Genomic DNA, 25443 nt, shown 5'->3' with positions numbered 1-25443 from the left:
CACAGCTCGTGTCTACAACTCGACTGCTCATGCACCATCCCCATAGAGCACCTATTGAGTATGATCTGTGCTGGGTTTGCAGGAGCTGAACAAGACTTTGTTAGCAATTTCTCCTGCTGCTGCTGTGGTACTAGGCACAGGAACTGAGAACAGGGAGACTGAGAGCATGGGAGAGAAGATGCCTTTTGCTGGCACAGAGCCAGCATGGAGTGGAGGAGGAAGCAGCCTGACTCCGATGCACTGGTGGGTGGAGGAGTTGGAGCAGGAGCCAGAAGGGTCCAATAGGAGCCTGGGGGTTAGGGGGCATCAGTAGGAGCAGGAGATGGGTAAGAGCCAGGCATTGGAAGAGAATGGGGAGGATAGGAGCAGGAGACAGGATAGATGGGGAAATGAAGTGGGGGTAAGTTAGAAGTTAGGTAGAAGTTGGGTGGTTGGGAATGGACGGAAGCAGGAAGTGGGATTTTCCCTCTGTTTTCTTAATCTGTTACATTCATCAGCCCAGGTGGACATAAGCATCTGAGCATCTTGGAGAGGATGATATGAAAATCTATATATAGTGTTGTCAAGAAACACCAGTAATAGGCTGAAACGTTGGTTGCTTGTGTACTTTCTAGTAAGAAGTAATTCATAACATGAAACTAACTGAAGATCAGCTACATTTCAACTGGAGTTAATGTTGGGAATACTGTTGCCACTTTTCTTAAGTTACGCTTTTCTTAAGTTACAAAAGGAAATATATTTTGAAATTGATTCTTAATGTTTCTTAATGTCTTGACTAGTACATGTTCCTGTGCAAACTTGTTTTTTCTACACTGAAGAAAAATGGATGTGAAATCTCGAAATCATTTGCTTCTGAATCATGAAGCATTGGAAAGAGATATCAAGACCTCTTACATTATGGATCATATGGTTGCTGATGAAGTCCTAACATTACAGGAGGAGGAGAAAGTAAAAGCACAGGTAAAATGCATATCTTCTTAATTACTTTCCTATTCCCAGATTGCTCAACATGTTTTAATATACTCATTTGAATAGTTTTCTGACATCTTAGGCCATGATTCAGCAAGGTACCTAAACTTGATGTGGGACTATTTACATACTTAAAGTTAGGTGTGTGTTTGAATACCTTGCTGAATTAAAGTCTTAATGCAGGTCCATTATCTGACCTGTATTAGCAGCAAGTACTCCTGGCAATAAGAAGCACAGTCCTTAACTAGCCAGGTGTTGGAACTAGATGACCTAATAGATCTCCCAATTTTTGTGATTGCATATAACCATTTTTTTTTTTGCTTCTGTTAGACTACACAGAAGGAACGAGCTGCTATGCTAATAAAAATTATTCTTGCAAAAGATAATTATTCATACATATCCTTCTATAACGCACTGCTTCATGAAGGGTACAAAGACCTAGCTGCCGTTCTTCAGGATGGGATCCCTATTATCTCCTCTTGTAATGGAAATAAGTCTATGGATGCAGTTACTTCGTATGGTCAGTATAACTCTTGCATTCTCAATTCTTGAAGATAAAGAATTAAATCCTAGTTTAATTACTATAAAATGAGTAAGTATGTTGCTTCACGTACTGCTTCCTGAGACAGTTTGATCTGGTATGGCACTAGTCAATGTTTCCATATTTCATCTGGCATATGGGGTGGCGGGAGAGAGGGTTTTGTCTGAAATTGGTACAGTTTCATGTCCAGTAACTTTATTTTAAGAAATGTTTTGTTGATTATTATTATTTAAATGAAGGCTTACATGTCCTATATTTCCATTTAAATCCAAATACGTCATTGTGAAGTGGTAGTCAGGAGGAAGACCTTTCCTGTCAGTATATTTTAGAGAAGCTGAATCTGAGTATGGAAGTCGAACTCTGAAAATCTCATTAATCTTGGAAGCTTATTTCCCACCCATAAAACTTTCTTTTATGTTTGTTCAATACTTGGGACATACTAAAAAATTGGTTGAAATTTCTCATCTACCATAAGTGTTTGTTTTTTTAATTATAGACTTCAAATGATCCTAAATGCCTGTTTTGTAACCTTTCCATCTGTTCCGGGGACAAGCAGTGGATTTCAGCAACTGGTGATCCAGTACTTTTTATGATGGGGGTGTGGGGGGGAAGCTTTGGGGTGTCTTTTTGGTGTGTGGTGTGTCTGGTGTGGTTTTTTTTTGTTTTTTTTTTATTAAAGAGCTGGGGAAAAATCACTTAGAAATTATTTCTGTTTCTGTATATGTTTTTTTTTTTAAATTTCAGTGAGGACAGTCCTCTGTGAGGGTGGAGTACCACAAAGACCAGTTGTATTTGTTACTCGTCCAAAGCTGGTAAAAGCAATTCAACAGAAACTGTACAACTTAAGAAGTGATCCAGGTTGGGTTACTGTTTATGGAATGGCAGGTTGTGGGAAGTCTGTTTTAACAGCAGAAGCACTACGGGATCACCATCTCTTGGAAGGTACAGATGCCCATCCTTTATACACATACCAAATTTTCATAAATTATTATAGCGCCTAAGTCCCATTGCAGGTAAATGGGATTCAGACTTTTAAATGATTTGGGCATTTCTAAAAAATCTCATCCAGTATTTATACCTCTGATCATCATCTTATACTCTAGGATCATTGGATAGTGCAGTGATTCATGGAAAAAGGTTCCCAGAGTAACTTTCCATCCTGGATAGTATTTTAAGTAAGGGCATAAGCAGGTCACTCTTACTTGGGTGATGTACAAATGTATTTGGATTTAGAATTATGGAAGTATTTTATTGACTTTTCAAAATATGTTTATCTAGTTTGACAGCTACTTATCAGAGCCTAAAATTTATTCCCATCTTAGCTTTATCTAAAGTAATTTCTTAACGTAATTTTGCTTCTATTTGTCACTCATAGCAAATATATCTCAACTAAAAATATGAATTTTAACTTTGCATCATCTTTTTGTTAGATTGCTTCCCAGGAGGAGTACATTGGATTTCTGTTGGAAAACAAGACAAGGCAGGGCTCCTAATGAAACTCCAGAATCTTTGTAGTAGACTAGACCAGGACTTCTCTCTTTCACAAAGGCCACCGCTTAATATTGAGGAGGCTAAAGACCGCCTTCGTCTGCTGATACTGCGCAAATACCCCAGGTACTATTAGTGGGATAAAGGATGTGTTGGAGGAATTAGGCTATATGTAAAAAACCCATGATCTTGGTTAAGTTGCTTAACCTTTTTGTGACTTGGTTTCAAAACTTGTAATATGCAGTAATACCATGGTCACCCTTTAAATTCTTTCCAACCTAGCCTTTGAATATCCTTGGAGGTAATGCTGTAGATCGTGAGGAAATGTTATGTAAGGCAAAACTGGAAAGATTTTCAAGAAGTTGGATTACTCTTAAACATATTATGATTCTCAAATGAAAGTCCCTATATCAGGATTTCCCAGACTGTGTGTGGCGGGTTCAGGAAGCTATGCAAAAACTGAAATTACATACACAAAAATGTAAAAGGATTTATAATGTACACTATGTAGTAGTATATCCCTTCCAAATCAACTTACTGTTGTAAAGTGAGAACACTTGCCAATGATTCAGTGTAGACTTGTCCTGGATGTGAATATGTGCATGAATATTCTGCTGTAAAATCATGTTAAACATATAACTCTGTGCCTGGACTTTATGCAGAACAGTACACTTCCCATTAAACATGTACACCATGAAGTACCTATGCACACAGACTATGACAAAATGTGTCATTAGGAACACTAGACAGTGTGTGTGATTGTTCACGACACCCTAGGGCAGGGCTAAGCCTTGCCCAACCATGTTGCTTTTGTTGTTCAGTCTATGCTGGAGATTAGTTCTGGCTGACGGATGACAAGGAAAGAGGAGTCCTTTTGTGAAGATGAATCTTTTGTGAAAAGACAGTGATAGGTTATTCCAATGATGGTTCAGAAGGCAAAAAGAAAATGTAGAAATACTACATATGGTTTCTCACTAGTTGACTTGAAACCATAGCTTGTGGTCAGATCTGAAGTACTGGCTGCCAAGATTATGTGATCTTTGAAGTGGTGGTGATATTCAGAAACCACATATCTGTCACTGAAAGAGAAACCTGAGGAGAAATCGACAAGATTTAATTGCTCCATCAGGAAATGTCAGACAAATGCCCTTCAGCTGTCTTGTGTGTGTCACACAACAATGTAAGGCATATACCATTGCAGAAAATCTTATCCTTCTTTAAGCAATAGACTTGGTTTCAAAAGTTGTTGGGCCTGAAGCAGGTTCTTAAAGTGAAAGTAGTGCTTTATTCAAATAATAATTTTGTGTCATAGTAACGATATGGCTGACTGTATCCAACAACCCAACTACTTTCAAACCTTTTAGGAAAAGTGACAAATCAGCAATTGACTTGAAGTGTCAACTAACATCTCTGGTGCTGCAGAGCTTCTGACACGTTTGAGAGACGTTTCTGATTGTACAGAAGACTTGATGTTCTGTAAAGCAGTGCCAGGGGGCAAGCAGGAAAGGTATCTAAAAGTGAACTTTGAGGAAGTAGTTAAAGACTTCTGTATTTAGTTGGAGTAGTAATATTGCAAGTTCTATAGATGATGTCAGGCAGAAAAGTAGAGGGCTGTTCACACACATTCATTGCTTTACTATTTCATATACTGCCAAATTTTTGTTTCCAAGAAAATACCTGAACACCGATGTGTAGTCCTCCATGAAGCTTTCATAGTAATGAGCTTTGGTAAGGGTCATTCCATGAATTCTTGACTTTTTTTGTTTTGTTTTTTACTGTGTGATGACAGCAACTCCTCCTTGTTGAAGTGACAGAGGTTTAAAATGTGAAGTACTATCTTGATTCTTTCAAATAAGAGAAGTGCAGATTTTTATGAAACATCAGCAATCTCCCCTTGTTAACATATTCAGTAATCAACTTTAGTGGCACACTTAACCTGTGGCTGTTGATTTGAGAGCACTAACAAAGCCGTTTCAAGACAAACTGACAGACCTCACCTAGGACTTGATGCTACAACTGACTTTCTCTAGCCAGGAATTCAGCAGGTTTCAGCTACCTCTGAAAGAGGATCCAGCATTAGTTGTGAAGATTTTCAAGTCTAACTCCATTTTTATCTTGCAGTTTTCTCTTTGGTGATGAAAATAAAGCATTCCAATTGCCTTTGATGAAAGGAAAACTGGACTGTGTTTTCCCAATCAGTACCTGGGAATATTTTTCTTAACAAGACATCATTCATCATATTGGATTATGATTATATTTTAACACTCCGTACCGCACTTCTTATTGAGGTTTTTTTAAATTTCAGAATTAGTTCTGGCATGGTTATAGTCATAACATTTCTCCTAAGTGTGATTAGGATTAGAGGTTTTGATGGAGATGAGAAATCTTTCCTTAGTGTTGCGGGGGGGGGGGGTCGGTCACCAGCTCCAAAAAATTGGGAAAACTTTGGACTACACCTGAAGTGTTGGAGTATACACACATATGAGCAGCCAGTTACATATATGGTGTACAACACTTTTCACGATATGGTGTACAACACTTTTCACGTTACTCAGTCATGTCTGTGACAGTACTCCAGGGTCATTCCTCCTTATCCCTCATGAGATTGTGTCCTAATGTAAATCTTTCATTAATTTATAATTGTATAGACTGAATTTTTCAAAGTAATCTAAGGTGTTTGGATGCCTGGTTTGCATTAAAAAGAAGAATTAGGATTTAAAGCCCCTTGGCAGCTTTGAAAATCTCAGCTATAGCGTGTATGCATTTGTATATATGTGGTGGATTTTCATAAGTGCTTGCTATTGGCTTAACTGTGCTTCAGTTGAGGTCCATTGTAAAACTCCATTTGGCTTCAGTGGGAACAGTTAGGCCAATTCTGAGTGCTTTTTGAAAATCCCCAAAAAGAATGAGCAATAAAATTAAACAGTGTAATGCAATTCAGCTGAATATCTGTTTTATTCTACAGTGCTCGTAATGCAAGTAACTGAGGCTCCCTTTCATCTCCTGGTTCATCTGCTCTGGGCTCTTTGCTCTGAGGCAGTGAACCTTTAAGGAAAAGGGACCATATTCTTTGACAGATAAGATCCTCTTTCTGTGGTGATGCAGGGTGTGGGCAAGGCTATTTTTCATTAGTCTGAGATGTCTATTTGCACTGCATAGCCCTGCTGCAGAAATACTTCAATGTATAGTCCCTGAAAAATGTTGTTCATTTAAATAGAGTGGTCGCATCATAGCAAAATCTTGAGGCTATGAAACAAAATAACTTTTTTCAAGATTTAAAAAACAAACAAACTTGCAACAAGCCAAGCCAGCTGGAAACTTGTTTCTCCTAAAAAAAAGTTTATACTTGTCCTATGGGAGGCAAAATTCAGTTAGCCATTCTGTGCAACTTCTTTATTTATCTTACAAACGGTAGGATATTTCTTATTTGTTTTCATACCGACTAGGAGGACATATGCATTGTAGTTTCTGGGGGCTGACCTTATTGCATTCATCAGGGCTTCTTACATTTCTCCATTCCACCTCACAAACTCCCTGTGTGCCACCCTCTCATCCCCAGGATTCCCCAATCTCTCCCCTGGTGAGGGTTCTGTGTGCCTCCTTTCCCCTGTACCAGGATCACTCAATTGCCCCCCCGTGGTGTAGTCCCTCTTTCCCTCATAGCAGGGTCCACATTCTTGCCATGCTAAGGGCTCTTTTTCTTTCCTGCCATGCCAGGGGTTGTGTGTCTTTCCCTCCACTCCTGCCCTGCCCCCCAAAAGTACCTTTCTTCCCTCTGGATTGCAATGGACAGGTGTTGGCTGGTGATCTCTTCCCCTGCCATGGAGCAGACTTTGTGGAGGGTGGATATCAGGACTGAGCACTGCCCCACAGCTGTTAAGTGGCTCCGAGCTCTGAGAGCAATTAGTTGTCTACGGGCTGGGGTAATGTTATACTTGAAGGCGTTAATGGGTGTCATCAACCATTTGGTTATTTTTTGTTTGATTTGATCTGTAGAAAATTGCAGAGGTGCTTGCTGTGCTGTAGCTGTGCTAATCAGATCACATGGGGCTCAATATGTCCTCCAGTGTCCCGTTTTTCAGTATTCTGATTTTCTCCAAAATGAATGAGTGCTGGCCATTGATGCTTAGGACATTCTCTGAAATTTTGGAATTGATTGGATGCAGTGTTCAAAAGTTACACTTCACAAACATAACTATACAAAGATAAATGCTGTTGAGTGGAGTGTAAGGCCAACAAGCTTGGCCAACAAACATATTTATTTATCTGTCCTGAAAGATATTAAAAAGAAAAATCTCAAAATGCTTTAATATATATTTCTGCTGTGACAAATACATGTAGCCATAAATTACAAGCAAAGATGTATGTTTTCCCTATTGACAAAGCCATGAATGGCAATATCTTTTAACTATTTTTTGAGATATATGGCTTCAAAACATACCGTTCTTCCCTGAACTGCAGAGTTTAATGCATCTTAAAGACAGCATTTTAATAATATAACTTTCCAGAGTATTTGTTTGAAAAGTGATCAGTTGACCCCGTTTTTTGTTTTTTTTTTTCCCCTTGTTTTAGGTGTCTCATGGTTCTGGATGACATTTGGGATTCCTGGGTATTAAAAGCTTTTGATAATCAGTGTCAAGTTCTTATTACCAGTAGGGATAGGAGTGTGACAGACTTGGTGACTGGTAAGGATTGTTTTCTTCCTTTCGTAGGTCTTAATATGTATGTATGTATGTATGTTTTTAAAACTAATGAATTTTGATTTAAATGTTTGCATTCCTGTTGAAAGGATACTGCTTTCTTCTCCTTCACTTCAGTTATAAAAATCATTCCTCAGGTATGCTCTACTTCTCTCAGGTGCAGGTGGCTGAAGTAATAGGAGATCTAAGGGACACAAGTAGAGTTGCTGTCTGCTACACTCCAATTCCATAAGTATGTGCATAGAAAATTCTACGTGCTGTTAACAAAGACCATGAAAACATACAACAGCCTGTGAAGTAGATTCTGTCGTCTTGTGTGCGAAATAGAAAAGCCTTTTAGAATCCTATCCTTCCTACTTCCTGTCCTCCAAGACTCTTATGTTTTTCAAACTGTTTATACAGTTTGAAGGCATGATGTAATTCCCAGTGAAGGACACAAATACTATTTCTTTGGCCAACTTAAAGGGGTTATTGGAGAAAGGAATGGGGACAGTGTATAAGCCACTTCCTTCTGCCTTCTTCATGGGCTGAATAGGCAGCTCCTGATTGCTCCTAGCCCCGTTTGCCTTGGTGAGTGGAAAATTGAGCCTGTGACAATGATATGTTATATTGGCACTGAGAACACCAAATTGGTTGTGTGTTTTCTTCAGTGGACCTTCTCTTCACTTGAGAATGTAGCTGTAAATGGGGGGGGGTGGGTTGCCCTAGATTTTGCTCACATGTACTTGGAAAATGTTTATGGGAATATTCACCACGGCTACACAACGTACTAATTGATATATGGATTCGTATATTGGCATTGAATCTGATATTGTTGCCTGGAATCTATTCTTTCTGATTTCTCCAAATCAGTTTGCAGCTAGTCTGTTCTGTTAGTGTTGAAATACTTGATCATAGTTAATTTGTCTTTTTTAAGAGTTAATATTTTCATTAGAAATAAGTCCCAAATGCCTTTTGTAGTCCCACTTGATAGCATTCTCCACGTGGAGGTCATTCTGCAAGTGATTATTTTTTCTGTTGTTCACCTGATTTCTAATAATCCATGCTAATAATAAATAATATTAAAAACAGCTGCAGTGGCACAGGAGCCAGCAAACCGCTGTAAACAGGGGAGTTTGTGGGAAAGACTAAGAGCCAGGCAGAGGAACAGACAGGCTAGTGAAGGGAGTGTGGGGTGTTCTGGCAGTGTTTTGGTGCTCGTTGGGGGTTTGTTTTTCTGTGAGTAGTGGTGTTTTGCTTTGGTTTGTGTTTCCTGGACTAACAGGACTTAGGTGAGAAGGCTATGACAGATACAGAGGCAGCAGTGGTAGTGACCCAAGCAGTGGAAGACACAATGAAGATGTCTGGATGTGGAAGCTGCAGCATGTACGTGATCCTAGAGGGGGTACCTGAAAAGAGTTTCGTCTGCATGAAGTGCCGCCTGGTAGAGCTGATGGAAGAAAAGATCAGAGGATTAGAGATGCAGGTGGAAACTCTGGTTGAGTTTAGAAGGGGGTTCGAGCGGATGATGGAGCAAAGACATGAGGAGGCTGAAGGGAAAAGCTCAGACTTGCAGATGGAAGCAGGACCAAAGAACTCTGAAGGGAGACTGCTGGGTGACTAAAGTGGACAGTGGAAGCATGTGACTAGGAGAAACAGGCAGAGGAAAAGACGGGCTAATGAAGGAGAAATAGAGCTCAGGAACAGATTTGCGGAGTTGGAAAACGAAGAAGAGGCACAGCAGGTGGTCACTGAAGGTGAGAGGGCAAGGAAGAAGAGAAGAGCAACTAGTCCTATAGGAAGAGGGGAAGAGTCATTGGAGAAAACACCAAATATGAGCCCCAGGAAGATATGGGATGGGTTGCAGAGGATTGCAAGGGAGACTAGGAATCGAGAGGACTTGCAGCCAGAGGGAACAGGGGATAGACCAGAGAATCGCACCATCACCAGGAAAAGGCAGGTCTGTGTGACTGGGGATTCCATACTGAGAAGAATAGGCAGGCCTGTAACCCGAGCTGATCCAGAGAAGAGAAGGGTGTGCTGTCTGCTGGGTGCTAAGATACGGGATTTGGACCTGAGGCTGAAGAGGATCCTAACAGGAGCGGGAAAGAATCCACTGATAGTCCTTCATGTGGGAACAAATGATACGGCTAGATTCTTGCTGGAACGTATCAAGGGAGATCATGCCAGGCTGGGGAAGATGCTTAAGGAAATCAAGGCACAGGTGATCTTCAGTGGAATTCTGCCTGTTCCTAGAGAAGGGCAACAAAGGTGTGACAAGATTATGATGATCAACAGATGGCTCAGGCAGTGGTGCCATAAGGAGGGCTTTGGGATGTATGGCCACTGGGAAGCATTCATGGACAGAGGACTGTTCTCTCGGGATGGACTTCACCTGAGTAGGGAGGGAAATAGACTTCTAGGATGGAGGCTGGCACAACTGATTTAAAGAGAGCTTTAAACTAGGAATTTGGGGGAGATGGTTGGGAGATGTCCAGGTAATCTCCACACAGGATTTTAACATTGAGAGGGAAGAAAACGAAGTAAGAAGGGATACAGTTGTGGATAGGAGAATGGACATGAGGAGGAAGGGTAGTGTAGATACCAGTCTAATAGGTGATACTGGCAATAGAATGTCTGTGCCTAATTGGGTAAAGAATGTGAGCAAAGCCAAACAGCAAAAATTAAGATGTTTGTACACTAATGCAAGGAGCCTAGGTAACAAAATGGAGGAATTAGAGCTACTGGTGCAGGAAGTGAAACCAGATATTCTAAGGATAACAGAAACATGGTGGAATAGTCGTCATGACTGGAGTACAGGTATTGAAGGGTATGTGCTGTTTAGGAAAGACAGAAATAAAGGCAAAGGTGGTGGAGTAGCACTGTATATCAATGATGAGGTAGACTAAAGAAATAAGAAGTGATGGAATGCATAAGACAGAGTCTGTCTGGGCAAAAATCACATTGGGGAAGAAAGCTACTAGAGCCTCCCCTAGGAAAGTGCTTGGGGTGTGCTATAGACCACCAGGATCCGATCTGGATATGGATAGAGACCTCTTTAATATTTTTAATTAAGTAAATACTAATGGGAATTGTGTGATCATGGGAAACTAACTTCCCAGATATAGACTGGAGGACAAGAGCTAGTAATAATAATAGGGCTCAGATTTTCCTGGATGCGATAGCTGACGGATTCCTTCACCAAGTAGTTGCTGAACCAACAAGACGGGATGCCATTTTAGATTTGGTTTTGGTGAGTAGAGTAGAGCCTTGGTTCGAGCAATCATGAGCTAATTCAGATCAAACTAAATGGAAAGATAAACAAAAATAGATCTGTGACTAGGGCTTTTGATTTCAAAAGGGCTAACTTTAAAAAATTCAGGAAATTAGTTAGGGAAGTGGGTTGGACTGAAGAACTTGTGAATCTAAAGGCAGAGGAGGCCTGGAATTACTTCAAGTCAAAGTTGCAGAAACGATCAGAAGCCTGCATCCCAAAAAAGGGGAAAAAATTCATTGGCAGGAGTTGCAGACCAAGCTGGTTGACCAAGCATCTCGGAGAGGTGCTTAAGAAAAAGCAGAAAACCTACAAGGAGTAGAAGATGGGAGGGATCAGCAAGGAAAGCTACCTTATTGAGGTCAGAACATGTAGGGATAAAGTGAGAGAGGCCAAAAGCCATGTAGAGTTGGACCTTGCAAAGGGAATTAAAACCAATAGTAAAAGTTTCTATAGCCATATGTGGAGGGGCGGTGCCCCACCCCTAGGCCAGATTGGGCTACAGCAGGCCAGAGCGGCTGCGCAGACGGGCAGCCAATCAGGGAGCACCTGTTAGAGAGCCAATCAGGGCTGAGCAAGAGGCAGCCAATCAGGGCCATGCTAGGCCCTATATAAAGGCTACCCAGGTAAGAGGCAGGCAATCTCTCTTGGGCCTTCAGAGGGTGAAGGTCTGTCTTCTGTGCGAGGAGACTAGCACCAGGGACAGCGCAGTGCTGGGCAGGCGCGGGGGAACAGAAGGGAACTCCTGCCCAGTACCTGCCAGACTGCGGGCCCTGAGAAAAGGGCCTAGCCAGTGCAAAGGGGCCAAAGGGGAGATGGACAAGGGGAAAGAAGGAGGGCAGGCAGGAAGGCTGCCGCCAAAGGGTGGGCCTGGGTCCCCCCCCTTCCACCTTGCACTTATACCTGGCCGTTAAGAATGGCCATCACGGACTGCACCAGACCCCTGTCAAAAGGGGTTAGACTTTGGGGTTGGCCATTGTGGCTGGGGCGAAGAGAATAACTCCTGATAACACCCCACCGCTGGCCCCCCCCCACGCTCCCCCCGGAAGGGGGTGAGCGTAGACTAGGGAGCACTGCTGGAGGACAGTGTTCTGAAGAGGACTCCGCGAGAAGGGAGCAACGTGGGTCCAGACACCAACAGAGGGCGACAGACGGACGGGACACCACCAGCAGAGGACGCTCCATATGGACTGAGCTAATTCCCGGACCGAACAACAGGAGGCACTGCGGTGGTGAGTCACACCATATAAAGAAGAAGTGGGACCGCTAAACACTGAGGAGAAAGTGGAGGTTAAGGATAATCTAGGCATGGTCCAATATCTAAACAAATACCTAGCCTCAGTCTTTAATGAGGCTAATGTGGAGCTTAGGGATAATGTTAGGATGACAAATGGGAATGAGGATATGGAGGTAGATATTACCACATCCGAGGTAGAAGCCAAACTCGAACAGCTTAATGGGACTAAATCGGGGGGCCCAGATAATCTTCATCCAAGAGTATTAAAGGAATTGGCACACGAAATTGCAAGCCCATTAGCAAGAATTTTTAATGAACCTGTAAACTCAGGGGTTGTACCCTATGACTGGAGAATTGCTAATATAGTTCCTGTTTTTAAGAAAGGGGGAAAAAAAATGTCATCTGGGTAACTACAGGCCTGTTAGTTTGACATCTGTAGTATGCAAGGTCTTGGAAAAATTTTTGAGGAGAAAGTAGTTAAGGACATTGAGGTCAGTGGTAATTGGGACAAAATACAACATGGTTTCACAAAAGGTAGATTGTGCCAAACCAGTCTGATCTGGTAACAGATTTTTTTAGACAAAGGAAATGCAGTGGATCTAATTTACCTCAGTTTCAGTAAGGCATTTGTTATGGTTCCACATGAGGAATTATTAGCTAAATTGGAAAAGATGGGGATCAACATGAAAATTGAAAGGTGGATAAGGAACTTTTTAAAGGGGGAGACTACAACGGGTCACACTGAAAGGTGAACTGTCAGGCTGGAAGGAGGTTACTAGTGGAGTTCCTCAGGGATCGGTTTTGGGACCAATCTTTTTATTACTGACCTTGGCACAAAAAGTGGGAGTGTGCTAATAAAGTTTGCGGAGGACACAAAGCTGGGAGGTGATGCCAATACAGAGAAGGACCGGGATCTCATACAGGGCAATCTGGATGACCTTGTAAACTGGAGTAATAGTAATAGGATGAAATTTAATTGTGAAAAGTGCAAGGTCATGCATTTAGGGATTAATAAGAATTTTGATTATAATCTGGGGACACATCACTTGGAAGTAACAGAGGAGGAGAAAGACCTTGGAGTATTGGTTGATCACAGGATGACTATGAGCTGCCGATGTGATATTGCTGTGAAAAAAGCTAATGCGGTCTTGGGATGCATCAGGCGAGGTATTTCCAGTAGAGATAAGGAGGTATTAGTATCGTTATACAAGGCACTGGTGAGACCTCCATCTGGAATAGTGTGTGCAGTTCTGGTCTCCCAGGTTTAAGAAGGATGAATTCAAACTGAAACAGGTACAGAAAAGGGCTACTAGGATGATCCGACGAATGGAAAACCTGTCTTATGAAAGGAGACTCAAGGAGCTTGGCTTATTTAGCCTAACCAAAAGAAGGCTGAGGGAAGATATGATTGCTTTCTGTAAACACATCAGAAGGATAAATACCAAAAAGGGAGAAGAGTTATTTAAGTTAAGGGCTAATGTGGACACAAGAACAAATGGATATAAACTGGCCATCAGGAAGTTTGGACTTGAAATTAGACAAGGTTTCTAACCATCAGAGGAGTGAAGTTCTGGAACAGCCTTCCAAGGGGAGCAGTGGGGGCAAAAGACATATGTGGCTTCAAGGCTAAGCTGGATAAGTTTATGGAGGGGTTGGTATGATAGGATAGCCTAATTTTGGCAATTAATTGATGTTTGACTGTTATTGGTAAATATGCCCAATGGCCTGTGATGGGAAGTTAGATGGGGTGGAATCTGAGTTACTACAGAGAATTCTTTCCTGGGTTTCTGGCTGGTGAGTCTTGCCCACGTGCTCAGGGATTAGCCAATCGCCATATTTGAGGTCGGGAAGGAATTTTCCTCCACGGCAGATTGGCAGAGGCCCTGGGGGTTTTTCACCTTCCTCTGCAGTGTGGGGCATGGGTCACTTGCTGGAGGATTCTCTGCACCTTGAAGTCTTTAAATCATGATTTGAGGACTTCAGTAGCTCAGACATAGGTTAGGGGTTTGTTACAGGAGATCCTGTGGCCGGCGTTGTGCAGGAGGTCAGACTAGATGATCGTAGCGGTCCCTTCTGACCTTAAAGTCTATAATTCTGTGATATCAACCAGGTAACAATATGGGCCAAGATTTCAAAAAGTTGCTAGTTATGTTAGTTGCCTTTGTTTCTGGGTGTGCAATTTAAGACTGTTGCTTTCAGAGGGTCAGTTTTTAGCACTTTTGAAATCCAGACCCCTTGAAGTATCTCCGATTGAGCACCCAAAATCAGTAGTTTTTGAAATTCTTACCCACAACACAGTTCTGTATTGAATATATTTGTTATCTACTAATTACTTTTGACATTTTGGCATCACCTGTTAATAAAGACATCATGTAATTGCATATTGCTTGCAAATGTTCATATACTGAACTCATGCTCAGATTTTGCCTGAATATTAATATTGGTCAGATTGGCCAGTAACCTTCTCATTCTTCCTTCCTCGACTTCTTAAGGATGGGTGCTGAACTTAATTTCCTCCTTCCCTAAATAGTGGGATATTTCTCCTACTCTTAGGTGCCACAAGAAAGCAGTACAGTTTTAGGTTTATTTTTAAAGTGTAAACATGTTTATTATTAAGAAAACTGACCTTCAGTTCTTGCCCCTTTCAAATATACCAGTTGTCTTGGGTTTGCTGCCTTTTGTCCCCTCCCATAAGCATCTAACAGCCGGATAGTTAATGTTAGCCAAGTGCATTCCCTTTAAGTCTTCGACACTTGAGAATCCTCCTCTATTCTGTGAAATTGTTGACCATCTTCCCGTCTCTGTTGTCTTAGATTTGGGCTTCTGCAATGTTCGCTTTTTGGAATGGGAACTTGTTTAGCAATTTTACATATTGTACAGTTTAATAAATACCTACAGTATGACAAAAAAAATACACTTGCAAAATTTGTACAGTCAGTGATGTTTTCCCTAAGTTGCCAAGCTCCACCATTTTTCCTTAGTACGTTTTAAATACTAAGTTTATTGAGTGGGGAAGGAGATGGTCTGAATACTAAACTATAGCCTAATAATTATCATAGTAACAGTTATTTTTAATATTATTATTAAATGTCAGTTTGGTTTTGATAAGTGCAATTTCTGCTCCTTTTCCCATCACTCTTGGTACAGAAGTACTGTAGTATACATACAGGGAAATAAGAGCCAACTCTCCAAGCCTGTACCTTGTTTAAAGTTTTGTTTTGGAAGTCCTCTAACCTCTTGCACACACGCTAATTTAAATATTTCAGATATTTCTTACTAAGGTGGTTTTTTTTTTTTAACTTAATTTAAACCTCCAGGCAATAAATATGAAGTTCCTGTGGAGAGTGGATTAGCACATGACAAAGGCCTTGAAATTTTATCTCTATTTGTTAATATGAAAACAACAGATCTGCCAGAAGAGGCTGATAGTATTGTAAGGGAATGCAAAGGTATGTAGTTTGCTAGTTTTTATTTTATAATCAGAAATATTTGTAGTTTTTAGTTTCTACTTTATAGAAATAAAGTAAGGGACATTAATTCTGTAATACAGCATCGTTTTAAATGAACACCACAATTTACTACTGGACCTCTGCTTGTAAGCCAAATGAATGGTTATCTTGGTTTTTGACTATACAGCTTTTTCTACACCCCTTCTCAATCTGTTTAGAGTACATACAGAGAGAGTATTCAAATGAATTCCCAAAAGTTTCATATCACAAGCACATACATAGACAGCTTATTCTGTTTGCCTGGTCTCCAGCCTTTGTTGAAGAAACAAGAACCTGACCTGACTTCCTCATCAACAGCTACGTTTAACTGTTGGATCCTTTTACTTAACAGTTTATCTCCACTTAAGATTAACCTTTTTCTTCATGTTTTTCAGGTTCCCCTCTTGTAGTGTCATTGATAGGTGCATTATTACGAGATTTCCCTAATCGTTGGGAGTATTACCTCAGACAGCTACAAAATAAGCAATTTAAAAGAATAAGGAAATCATCATCTTATGATTATGAAGCACTTGATGAAGCCATGTCCATGAGTGTTGAAATGTTAAATGAAAATTTTAAAGACTATTATAAAGATCTTTCTGTCCTTCAAAAGGATGTTAAGGTGCCAACTAAGGTAATAACAGCAAAACTTAAAAGTTTTATGGTTAGTGAGATAGAACTCCTCACTTTAAAAGAAAAAAAAATACTGGTTTTAATCCATTTGTATGACCTAATGAAAAGAATTTATCAAATGGAGATTTAAAAAAAATACTGTAGCAGACTAGCTCCATCGTCCTATCGTATCTTAGTTTGATATTTAACCAAAGAGGTTGAAACTGAAGAGCTGTTGAAATAATATAAAACCTAGCTCTTATATAGCTCTTTTAATCAGACTTTAATTGATTTAGCCAAAAGTTGAAAAAGCATATCAAAAGTGGTTAGCAGTTGAGATAGGTTGAGTGAGTAAGCATGCTCACCGTTGGTCAGAACATGCAGATGAATGAAGGCAGACACAGAGGTGAATTAAGTGGTTTCCGGTGGATTAATTTAGTGCTGCACATTGAATGGATGTTTTCAGAGAACTGTCCACAATGACTCCCAAGATCTTTCTTGAGTGGTAACAGCCAATTTAGACCCCCTCATTTTATATGTATACTTGGGGTTATGTCTTCCAATGCACATTGCTTTGCATTTATCAGCATTGAATTTCATCTGCCATTTTGTTGACCAGTCACCAAGTTTTGTGAGATCCTTTTGTAGCTCTTCAGTCTGCTTGGGACTTAACTATCTTGAGTAGTTTTGTCTACAAATTTTGCCACCTCACTATTTATCCCTTTTTCCAGATCATTTATGAGTATGTCGAATAGGATGGGTCCCAGTACAGACTTACAGATTTACCTCTGCAATGTGGCCCTTTAGCCTTTATCTGTGCTGGCCATCAATTGCAAACTGTAACAGAATAACATTACTGTAAATTCCTCATTAAACTTCCACATTCTATTCCTTTTATCTTGCCTCCATGATACTGCGAGGAAGGTGAAATAACTCTCCGTGCCTCTGCCAGTTTGGCCCAGTGGGAAAAATTCTTTTCTGATCCTAATACTGGCAGTCAGACCTGTAGCATTCTAAAAACAGCTTCTATACTACCACTATGGGAAGAGAGGGTGGGGCAGGCAAAGGGGACAAAAGGCCCTGAAAGCACAGGAAGAAATTTAAATTATTGGGAGAAGAGGGACAAGCATCGGGCCAATTAGTTCCTTGCTCTACCCCAGCTGGCAAATGAGAGCCTGAGAGACAACGGAGGAGGAAGTGCCTAGCCTGCATATGCAGGCTCTCTCCCTTGTGGGCTGTCTATCCCACTCCCAATCTGATCAATATTTCCTCCTCCGGCACAATCTCCTCCAAGAACCAAAACTGTGTGTTTGTAATGGTAGCCTGTGTTGCTACCTATCATGGCTTTTGATGAATACCATATATTTTCACTTATTTTAACGTTGTCTTCAAATTTGTTGATTACCTCCCTATGCAGCTTGCATCTTAAAGCAGACTACTAAACAAGGTTGACTTCTATTTCAAAATTGCATAGGTATGGTAAGATTATTAAATGAAATTAGTTACTAATGGCATATGGCTTTTACCAAAAATATACAATATTGACTTTGTGTGTACAATAGTAAAATAAAAACAATTAAAATAATTGCTATTTAAAATGTGTGATCCCTACTCTGAGAAAATGAAAATATATTGTACTCATGTTCAAACAGAAATATTTCCGGAGCTCCAGCTTCCCACGTATCCTACCCATTATTAGCTTTTGAGGTAACATCACCAGAGAATCCTACTTTAAGACCCCCTAATGTGCAGAATGAGGGTTTTGTATCTTTGTGACTTCAGTCAGTTTGTGACTACATTCAAAATGGTGTGTCTGGGAAATATTTCTGTATTAGATCAAGGAAACCTCTCTTTTTGTACCTTTCATATATGAAGAGAGATTCCTATCATTGGGATTTGCCTGAGGTGTTTGGTAGGTCTTTCCTTTTGATGCTGACACTGTCAGTGGGTGTGCTTTTCAGGTGCTTACCAGATGTATCTGCACAGAATGGAAATGTACTTACTGCATTCTACTATAGACTATAAGTTGATCAAGGATAATACTTTGAAATGGATTAAAAGATCAAAATGCAGGTCTGCTGAAGTCAGTTGGGTGTCCCTAGCCTCTGTTTGCCAGAAGATGGGAATGGGCCACCGGGGATGGATCACTTGATGATTACCTGTTCTGTTCATTCCCTCTGAAGCACCTGGCATTGCTAGAACACTGGGCTAGATGGATCACTGGTCTGACCTAGTATGGCCATTCTTATGTTCTGATACAAATACCCAAAGTCCTAGGTTGTCTTTTTAAGATAGTTGGCATTCGTAAAAAGAAAAGGAGTACTTGTGGCACCTTAGAGACTAACCAATTTATTTGAGCATAAGCTTTCGTGAGCTACAGCTCACTTCATCGGATGCATACTGTGGAAAATACAGAAGATGTTTTTATACACACAAACCATGAAAAAATGGATGTTTATCACTACAAAAGGTTCTCTCCCCCCACCCTACTCTTCTGCTGGTAATAGTTTATCTAAAGTGATCACTCTCCTTACAATGTATATGATAATCAAGGTGGGCCATTTCCAGCACAAATCCAGGGTTTAACAAGAACGTCTGAGGAACCGTGGCGGGGGGGGCGTTAGGAGGAATAAATAAGGGGAAATAGGTTACTTTTTATAATAACTCAACCATTCCCAGTCTCTATTCAAGCCTAAGTTAATTGTATCCAATTTGCAAATTAATTCCAATTCAGCAGTCTCTTGTTGGAGTCTGTTTTCAAAGTTTTTTTGTTGAAGGATAGTCACTTTGAGATCAGAAATCGAGTGACCAGAGAGACTGAAGTGTTCTCCGACTGGTTTTTGAATGTTATAATTCTTGACATCTGATTTGTGTCCATTTATTCTTTTATGTAGAGACTGTCCAGTTTGCCCAATGTACATGGCAGAGGGGCATTGCTGGCATATGATGGCATATATCACATTGGTGGATGTGCAGGTGAATGAGCCTTTGATAGTGTGCCAGCAGTGCCCCTCTGTCATGTACAAAGATTCTATATGTGCATGCTTTGGAGGTTGAAATCCCTCCTCAAGAACTTCAGGCATTTCTTGGCAATATTTAGTGCTAATAAAATGCCTAAAGCGCATTTTTATGTAAACCTAGATTGACCTGTGATCTAGTTTGGTATGGAAAAGTTAACTTTCATAGAATATCAGGGTTGGAAGGGACCTCAGGAGGTCATCTAGTCCAACCCCTGGACCAATGCCCAATTTTTGCCCTGATCTCTAAATGGCCCCCTCCAGGATTGAACTGACAGCCCTGGGTTTAGCAGGCCAATGCTCAAACCACTGAGCTATCCCTCCACCCACGCTTCACTGACATCTTTGTTTTGTCTGTTATGTAAGAAGTTTTATGCATTATAAATTAAATAAGTAATTTTGTGACCTCTTGTAATTTTGGGGTAATAGTCATATTGCTTCCTTAGTCCTACCCCTTTTTATTTTTTAAAATGTTTTTTTAGGTGCTTTGTATTCTTTGGGATATGGAGACTGAAGAAGTTGAAGATATTCTGCAAGAATTTGTTAATAAATCTCTCTTATTTTGTGATCGTAATGGGAAATCATTCCATTATTATTTGCATGATCTTCAACTTGACTTCCTCACAGAGAAGAATTGCAATCAGCTTCAGGTAGAGTAACCACTAGTTTATACTTACTCTTTAACATTGGTCAGCCTCGTGTGTTAGATACACTTCTGTAAAAGAAAATAGTCGTGGTCTAAAATCATTCCTATGTTACAGAATGTTAATTAACCATTTTTGTAGAGATAGATTCTAAATACTTAACTTTAATTATGCCTATTAAGTTAAACCGTTTTTTTTCCCCTCAGTCATTCATTTTTGACTATTTTGATACTGAGTAATTTGAAAACATGGAGCTGGGCTGACATTGAAATACATAATTCCAAACACACCCCAATATATTTCTTCTCTTGTCTTCTGTTTCTCTGGCTATAACCCATTGCTAGTAGAAGATGATGCAATATCCACATCACTACATGATATCAAGAAGTGTTAAGATGACACTAGAATTGGAATTACCACTTCTATTTTGGTCTCTTTTAAACGCAGAAAATAGAAAAGTGTGTGCACATTGGTGGTCTCTTGAATGAAACCTTAGGGAAGGAATGAGAAAGTGATTGCAAATAGTCTATTTTTCTCAGATTCTCTTCCCTTCATCTTCTAGCACACACTCATTTAACAAAACTAACAGTGAGGAAAGAAAGCGAAAGAACAAGAACAACAAAAGTTACTTATGTAAGTTACAAAGGGCTTTACAACTCAAGGCTGACTACAAGCATAAAACCTTTAAAATTTAGATCTTAAAAAAATAGTTTCCCATATTTCACTTCCAGTTTAGTTCCATAATTGGAGCATAATGTTTCCAAATTCATATCTTGGACATACCAAATGGTCAGCACATTCAAAGCTCAGTGGATGAACTTGGAGAATCAAGTTAAAAGTAGGTCAGGCAAAGTCTGAACTATTATTAATTTTGGTTATTTAAACCCATAGTAGTACTTAAAATAGATCGCATTATTTTCTGGAAGGTAATGACGAGAAAGGGCGTAACAGGGCATCGTCCTGCTCCCATCTCTTTTTCTTTAGCCAAGAAATGCTTGGAAATCTTTCTCTCGAACACCTTTTGCAATTTATTTACAGTGTCCTTTCTCACCACCTTTACAACTTGTGCAGCTCAGAATTTACAATAGCATACACTTGGCAACAGCACGCTCAGCCAAGGCTGGGGGAGACAGAATGCATCTTCCCTCTGAGTGATCTCTCCCGGCTCCGCCTCTGAAATGCCTCCCAGGCTCCCTTCCTGAGCGCTTCATTCTTGTGCTTTTTCTACTTTCTGGGTAATTGGTTAATTAGCCTTGTTTCACTCTCCTTCCCATCCACAATCTATCAATTTACAACTTTGCCCTGCAGGCTTACTCTGGGGTGATTTAATTGGTGATCCAGTGATCAAAGTGATTTTATTTTGTAAAGTGCTTTATACATTTACAGTGTTTGACAAATATGGTGTGATGTTCCCAGAACTTCGGAGATTTCCTTTAGTGAAAATATGGTCCTGATTTAGACATGGGACTACCCGAAAGATATTGTGGAAAAATGTTGCAGGAGAAAAATTAATCTTTCAGATTAGTGAATTTAGATGTTTATTTCACTTCTTGCACATTTTATAGCAATGGTAATTAAAATTTTAAGTGAATTCATTCAATACAATATTTTAAAACCAAAAACCAATAGAAATATTTTAGCCCAGGATTTGATATAGTATTAATTGGAAATTTTATTGCTGTTGCAGGAGCTGCATAAAAAGATAGTAAATCAGTACATGAAACATTATCAACTACATATACCTACTCCAGCTCAAGAGGACTGTATGTACTGGTATAACTTTCTAGCATACCACATGGCTAGTGCCAACATGCAGAATGTAAGTTCAGACTTAAGTACTTTCTCTCTCCTTTCTCCCACAACCACATATTGTCTCCCTACATAACTGTTTCCTACAAAAGTCTCTTCCTCAATGTTGCAAAATCCTGTAATTTCATTGCAAGTCTTTTAATATTTGGTGTGGTGTTGGTTGATTTTTGTTGGCTTTTGTTGTTGTCATTGTGTTTTTACACAAAAACCAAGCCCCAGCTCTTAGAATCAGGTGGTTATGCCACATCTTTGTTCATTTAAAAAAACTTTCTAGCTGTCTCATAATTTCAGAGAAGTTTAACAACATGAACCTTAAAGGCTCAAAAATAAAAAAAAATAAAAAGAACCCCAACTTTATTATTTTAAAATTTCATGATTTTTTGGGAACCTAATGTGGCAGAGGACAATATTGTGGACAAACTTTAATTAAATTAAATCTCATTGAGTTAAGATTAATGTTGTTGTAGTTCATTGTATTAAAAATGCAGGTATTTGTGGTGGTGTGAGATTATATGCAACTTCTCTAGGAGGAGGGGGTATGCTAATGTAATTCCTTTGATTATCATCATTTTGAAGCCATGCACTGGAGAGATTTCAATATACTAGTTCAAACTGGATTTTCCAGGGAGCCACAGACAAAGACGATTTTTGGATAAAATAGCCTGGTTTCAAACAGACTCAGGGCCTTCTTGATCCAGCAAATGGGCAGGACCACTGGTCCACCAAGGGGCCCCAATCCTTAGGGAAGGATTCAAAGGACTTGGCCTACTGGCTGGGTCTGTTATGAACTTGTGGCCGCAGAAGAAACGCCTTTGTGCATTTTAAGGACTAATCACCTGACAGAGCCCATGTTCAAGTTGGGTTGATCTCTGGTAAGCTTATTAGCATGCATGTAGTTTCACTTACGATTTTTAATGTTTTTTCCGTACTTACTGCCTTTGCCCTAGGAATAAATAGAAAGAGCTATGTGGTAACTTATAACTCTAGGTAATCACTCTGTTATTACTCTCTGAAGAGAAAGTAAGCAAACCTGCTTAGGCAGAGACCCTTTCTGAGAATAATACAGTAAAGGCAGAGAACTGTGCAGCTTGGAAATACTCTAGTCAGAAGGGAGAGAGACGCAGGTCTCCACCCAAGAGAGGTAATGGCTGGGGAGCTGGAAGCCAGAGAATGCATGCCCCTTGATGGATCACTGCAGTGAAATACAGGTGCAGTTGTCCTGAACTGGGACACCTACCTCGTGATTTTTAAATACTTCAGATTCGCCATACTGCTTCCTTCTTATATTACAAGTAGCTTGTTTTAGCTAGGGGGAAATTCTGAGGGAGGGGAAATAGTTTAGATTAACTATCTCATCAGATTTAATTTTTGCTCTCACCATAGTTCTGTTATGTTGTATGTGAGCCATTCTGTGGATATGGAGTTGGGGGATATCTACATCGATGCCTTCATCTATCTTACTTACTGGGTTTTGTATTCTGTTTGACAGTGGTCAAAAAGAGAAATTTTGTCATTTAATTTTTTCTTCCTATTTGTATTTTTTTCAAAATATGAAAAATTTCAGTTAGCTCTATAATTGGATGAAAAATGGGAGGGGACGCTTTATGGAAAACTACATCAGCTTCTCCCATTTTTTGTTTTTGAGTTTTGAACTTTTGTCAGTTTCAAATTTAGAAATGTTTTCATCAGGTTTTAGGTTTCTAATTATTTGTATAAGTAAGAGATAATTTGTTTGCAGGGTCCTTATTCATGTTGTATTCTCTTGAAACTCCATTTGTGCTCAAGCATAAAAAAAAATTATAGGGTTGTTTTGTTTTTTTTAAGTTGTAAACTTTGAAGCATAGGATTGTCTTTCATTTCTACACTTAGACTGGTGCTACCAGAAAGTAACAAAAATAATCTGGTAGGGTAAATTGGGGATGCTTGGAAAAAGATTACTAAGAGATTGAATCCGAAAAAAGTAACAGCTGGTCAGCCATATGTAATTTACATAAAATATAATTTTCATAACTTTTCATTATAATTTTTTGTAATGGGACGTTTCTTTAAAGATCAGTTACTCGCTGGCTAGGACACATTCAAAACAAAATGTCCTGTGTCCATATCTGGGATACAAGGCATTCAAATTCTTCAAAGAAGTGGTTCGGGTTTTCAATCTCACTTTATGGAATATTTCCCTTCCCCTCCTCTCTCACTATTATAAATATTTCTCTGCTTAGAAGTGGCAGTAACACTTGCTACTGTAGGAGGGGCATTAAAGTCTGTCGACCAGTTTTTCAAGTTATAAACTTCTTCTCTGCTAAAATAGAGCTAATTAGTTTTATATAGTGTAGTGCTCTTGGGTAATCAGGTTAATGCACAATAGAGGTGACGTTAGAAACAGCTTCATCCTTTTGCTAGACAGAATTTATTCCATCCATTTTGGTTATTTTACCCTGAAACTGCTTTAAAGTTTGGCAATGGCAGCTTTATGCATAGTAGTTATACTTCTGATTTTTTTCAGGACTGTGAAAGCTTTAAAAAGTCTTCTGTCAATCTTTGTGGGACGTTCTGTTGGACTATGTTCTTGTTTTTGAACATTTAACAAACTAATATTTGCAAAGTTTATCCTTCCTCTCTTTCCATATGTCACAGTACTAAGTAATTTCAGGCTCTGGCTGAGGATCCCTCTTTGAGGATCTTGCATAGCTGTCTCTGACTCTCTCTTTAAGTGTTCGTAACTGATGAGGCCTGTCCTTAAACTTTGCCAGTAATCAATTTTAGATTTTTATGGCTTCTTTTAATATGGTGTTTTTTCCCTTTGATGTCAGTCTATTTAAGCTTTGAAGCCTTACAGGGATGTTGATTTTTACTGTACACATTTAAAAAATGCTAGACACAACAATTTTATATATGCAATAACTTTTTTCTATATATATATTTGTTAAACTCATTTCTTTTTCTTACAGGAGCTTTGTGCTCTCATGTTTTCTCTACATTGGATAAAAGCAAAAACAGAGTTGGTAGGGCCTGCCCATTTGATTCATGAATATGTAGAATATAGCCATATATTGGATCAGAAGGTATGTTACTTTAAGATAAATGACTAAGTCTCTAACCAGACCCTGTTTTTCTGTTTGATTTCAGGTTATTAAAAATAATTAATTGGTTAGAGGCCAAAGGAAAGAGTGGTGAACTATGGAGTTGCCTTACAGTAAAGCCTGTAGGTTGGGGAAGAAAAAATAAATTCTTGGACATTTAATATGTAGATGAGTAACAGACCATAATGTATATAGTCAGTGTGAAGACTGAAAATAAATAAATCGTAATTTATGTAGAGCTTGTAAAAATGTTGAATTATTATAATTAGTAAGAAGTAACACTGGTAGGGTTCCTGTAGTCCCCACATCCTGTTGGGACAGATTCTGTCACCCTTACTCTGTGAAATAACTGGTTGACTTTGAGAGCTGTTTTGGGATTAAGGGACTACTCATTGTGAGTAAAAGTGATGGTATCTGGCCCATTATTTTGGGGGAATCAGTGTAATACGTAGGTTACTTCCAAATATTCCGTTTTATTAAATCTGTTTGCTCCAGGACTAAATATAAACTACACTTCTGAAAGATTAGAATTATTATGCAAGATGCAAAAATATGAATAATATGTTTGAAAAATGTCCATGTTCAGTTCTGACTATATTATCAAA

The 25443-nt window shown here is 39.5% G+C and overlaps 1 protein-coding gene across 18 annotated transcripts in view; it reads left to right on the top strand.

Moving 5' to 3' along the window:
* The window catches only part of APAF1 (apoptotic peptidase activating factor 1), a 92885-nt gene that overhangs the window by 7158 nt on the left and 60284 nt on the right, over window positions 1-25443 (top strand). For 14 of the 18 annotated variants that reach the window (XM_073327440.1, XM_073327439.1, XM_073327438.1 and 11 more), the window contains 10 exons: window positions 780-960; window positions 1300-1489; window positions 2255-2452; window positions 2941-3124; window positions 7571-7683; window positions 15506-15637; window positions 16072-16310; window positions 19788-19955; window positions 21637-21768; window positions 24707-24820. In XM_073327440.1, the coding sequence (XP_073183541.1) occupies window positions 823-960; window positions 1300-1489; window positions 2255-2452; window positions 2941-3124; window positions 7571-7683; window positions 15506-15637; window positions 16072-16310; window positions 19788-19955; window positions 21637-21768; window positions 24707-24820 (1608 nt within the window). In that variant the 5' untranslated portion in view covers window positions 780-822. Of the gene's footprint in view, window positions 1-779; window positions 961-1299; window positions 1490-2254; window positions 2453-2940; window positions 3125-4370; window positions 4506-7570; window positions 7684-15505; window positions 15638-16071; window positions 16311-17705; window positions 17763-19787; window positions 19956-21636; window positions 21769-24706; window positions 24821-25443 lie in introns of those variants that run through there. The other 4 variants (XM_073327442.1, XM_073327443.1, XM_073327455.1 and 1 more) reach the window with 4 other exon arrangements.

Source organism: Lepidochelys kempii, chromosome 1 (assembly GCF_965140265.1).
Source record: "Lepidochelys kempii isolate rLepKem1 chromosome 1, rLepKem1.hap2, whole genome shotgun sequence".
NCBI classification, from domain to species: Eukaryota; Metazoa; Chordata; order Testudines; family Cheloniidae; genus Lepidochelys; species Lepidochelys kempii.
Note: the sequence above shows the minus strand (reverse complement) of the source record. Positions and strands in the feature narration are given on the sequence as shown.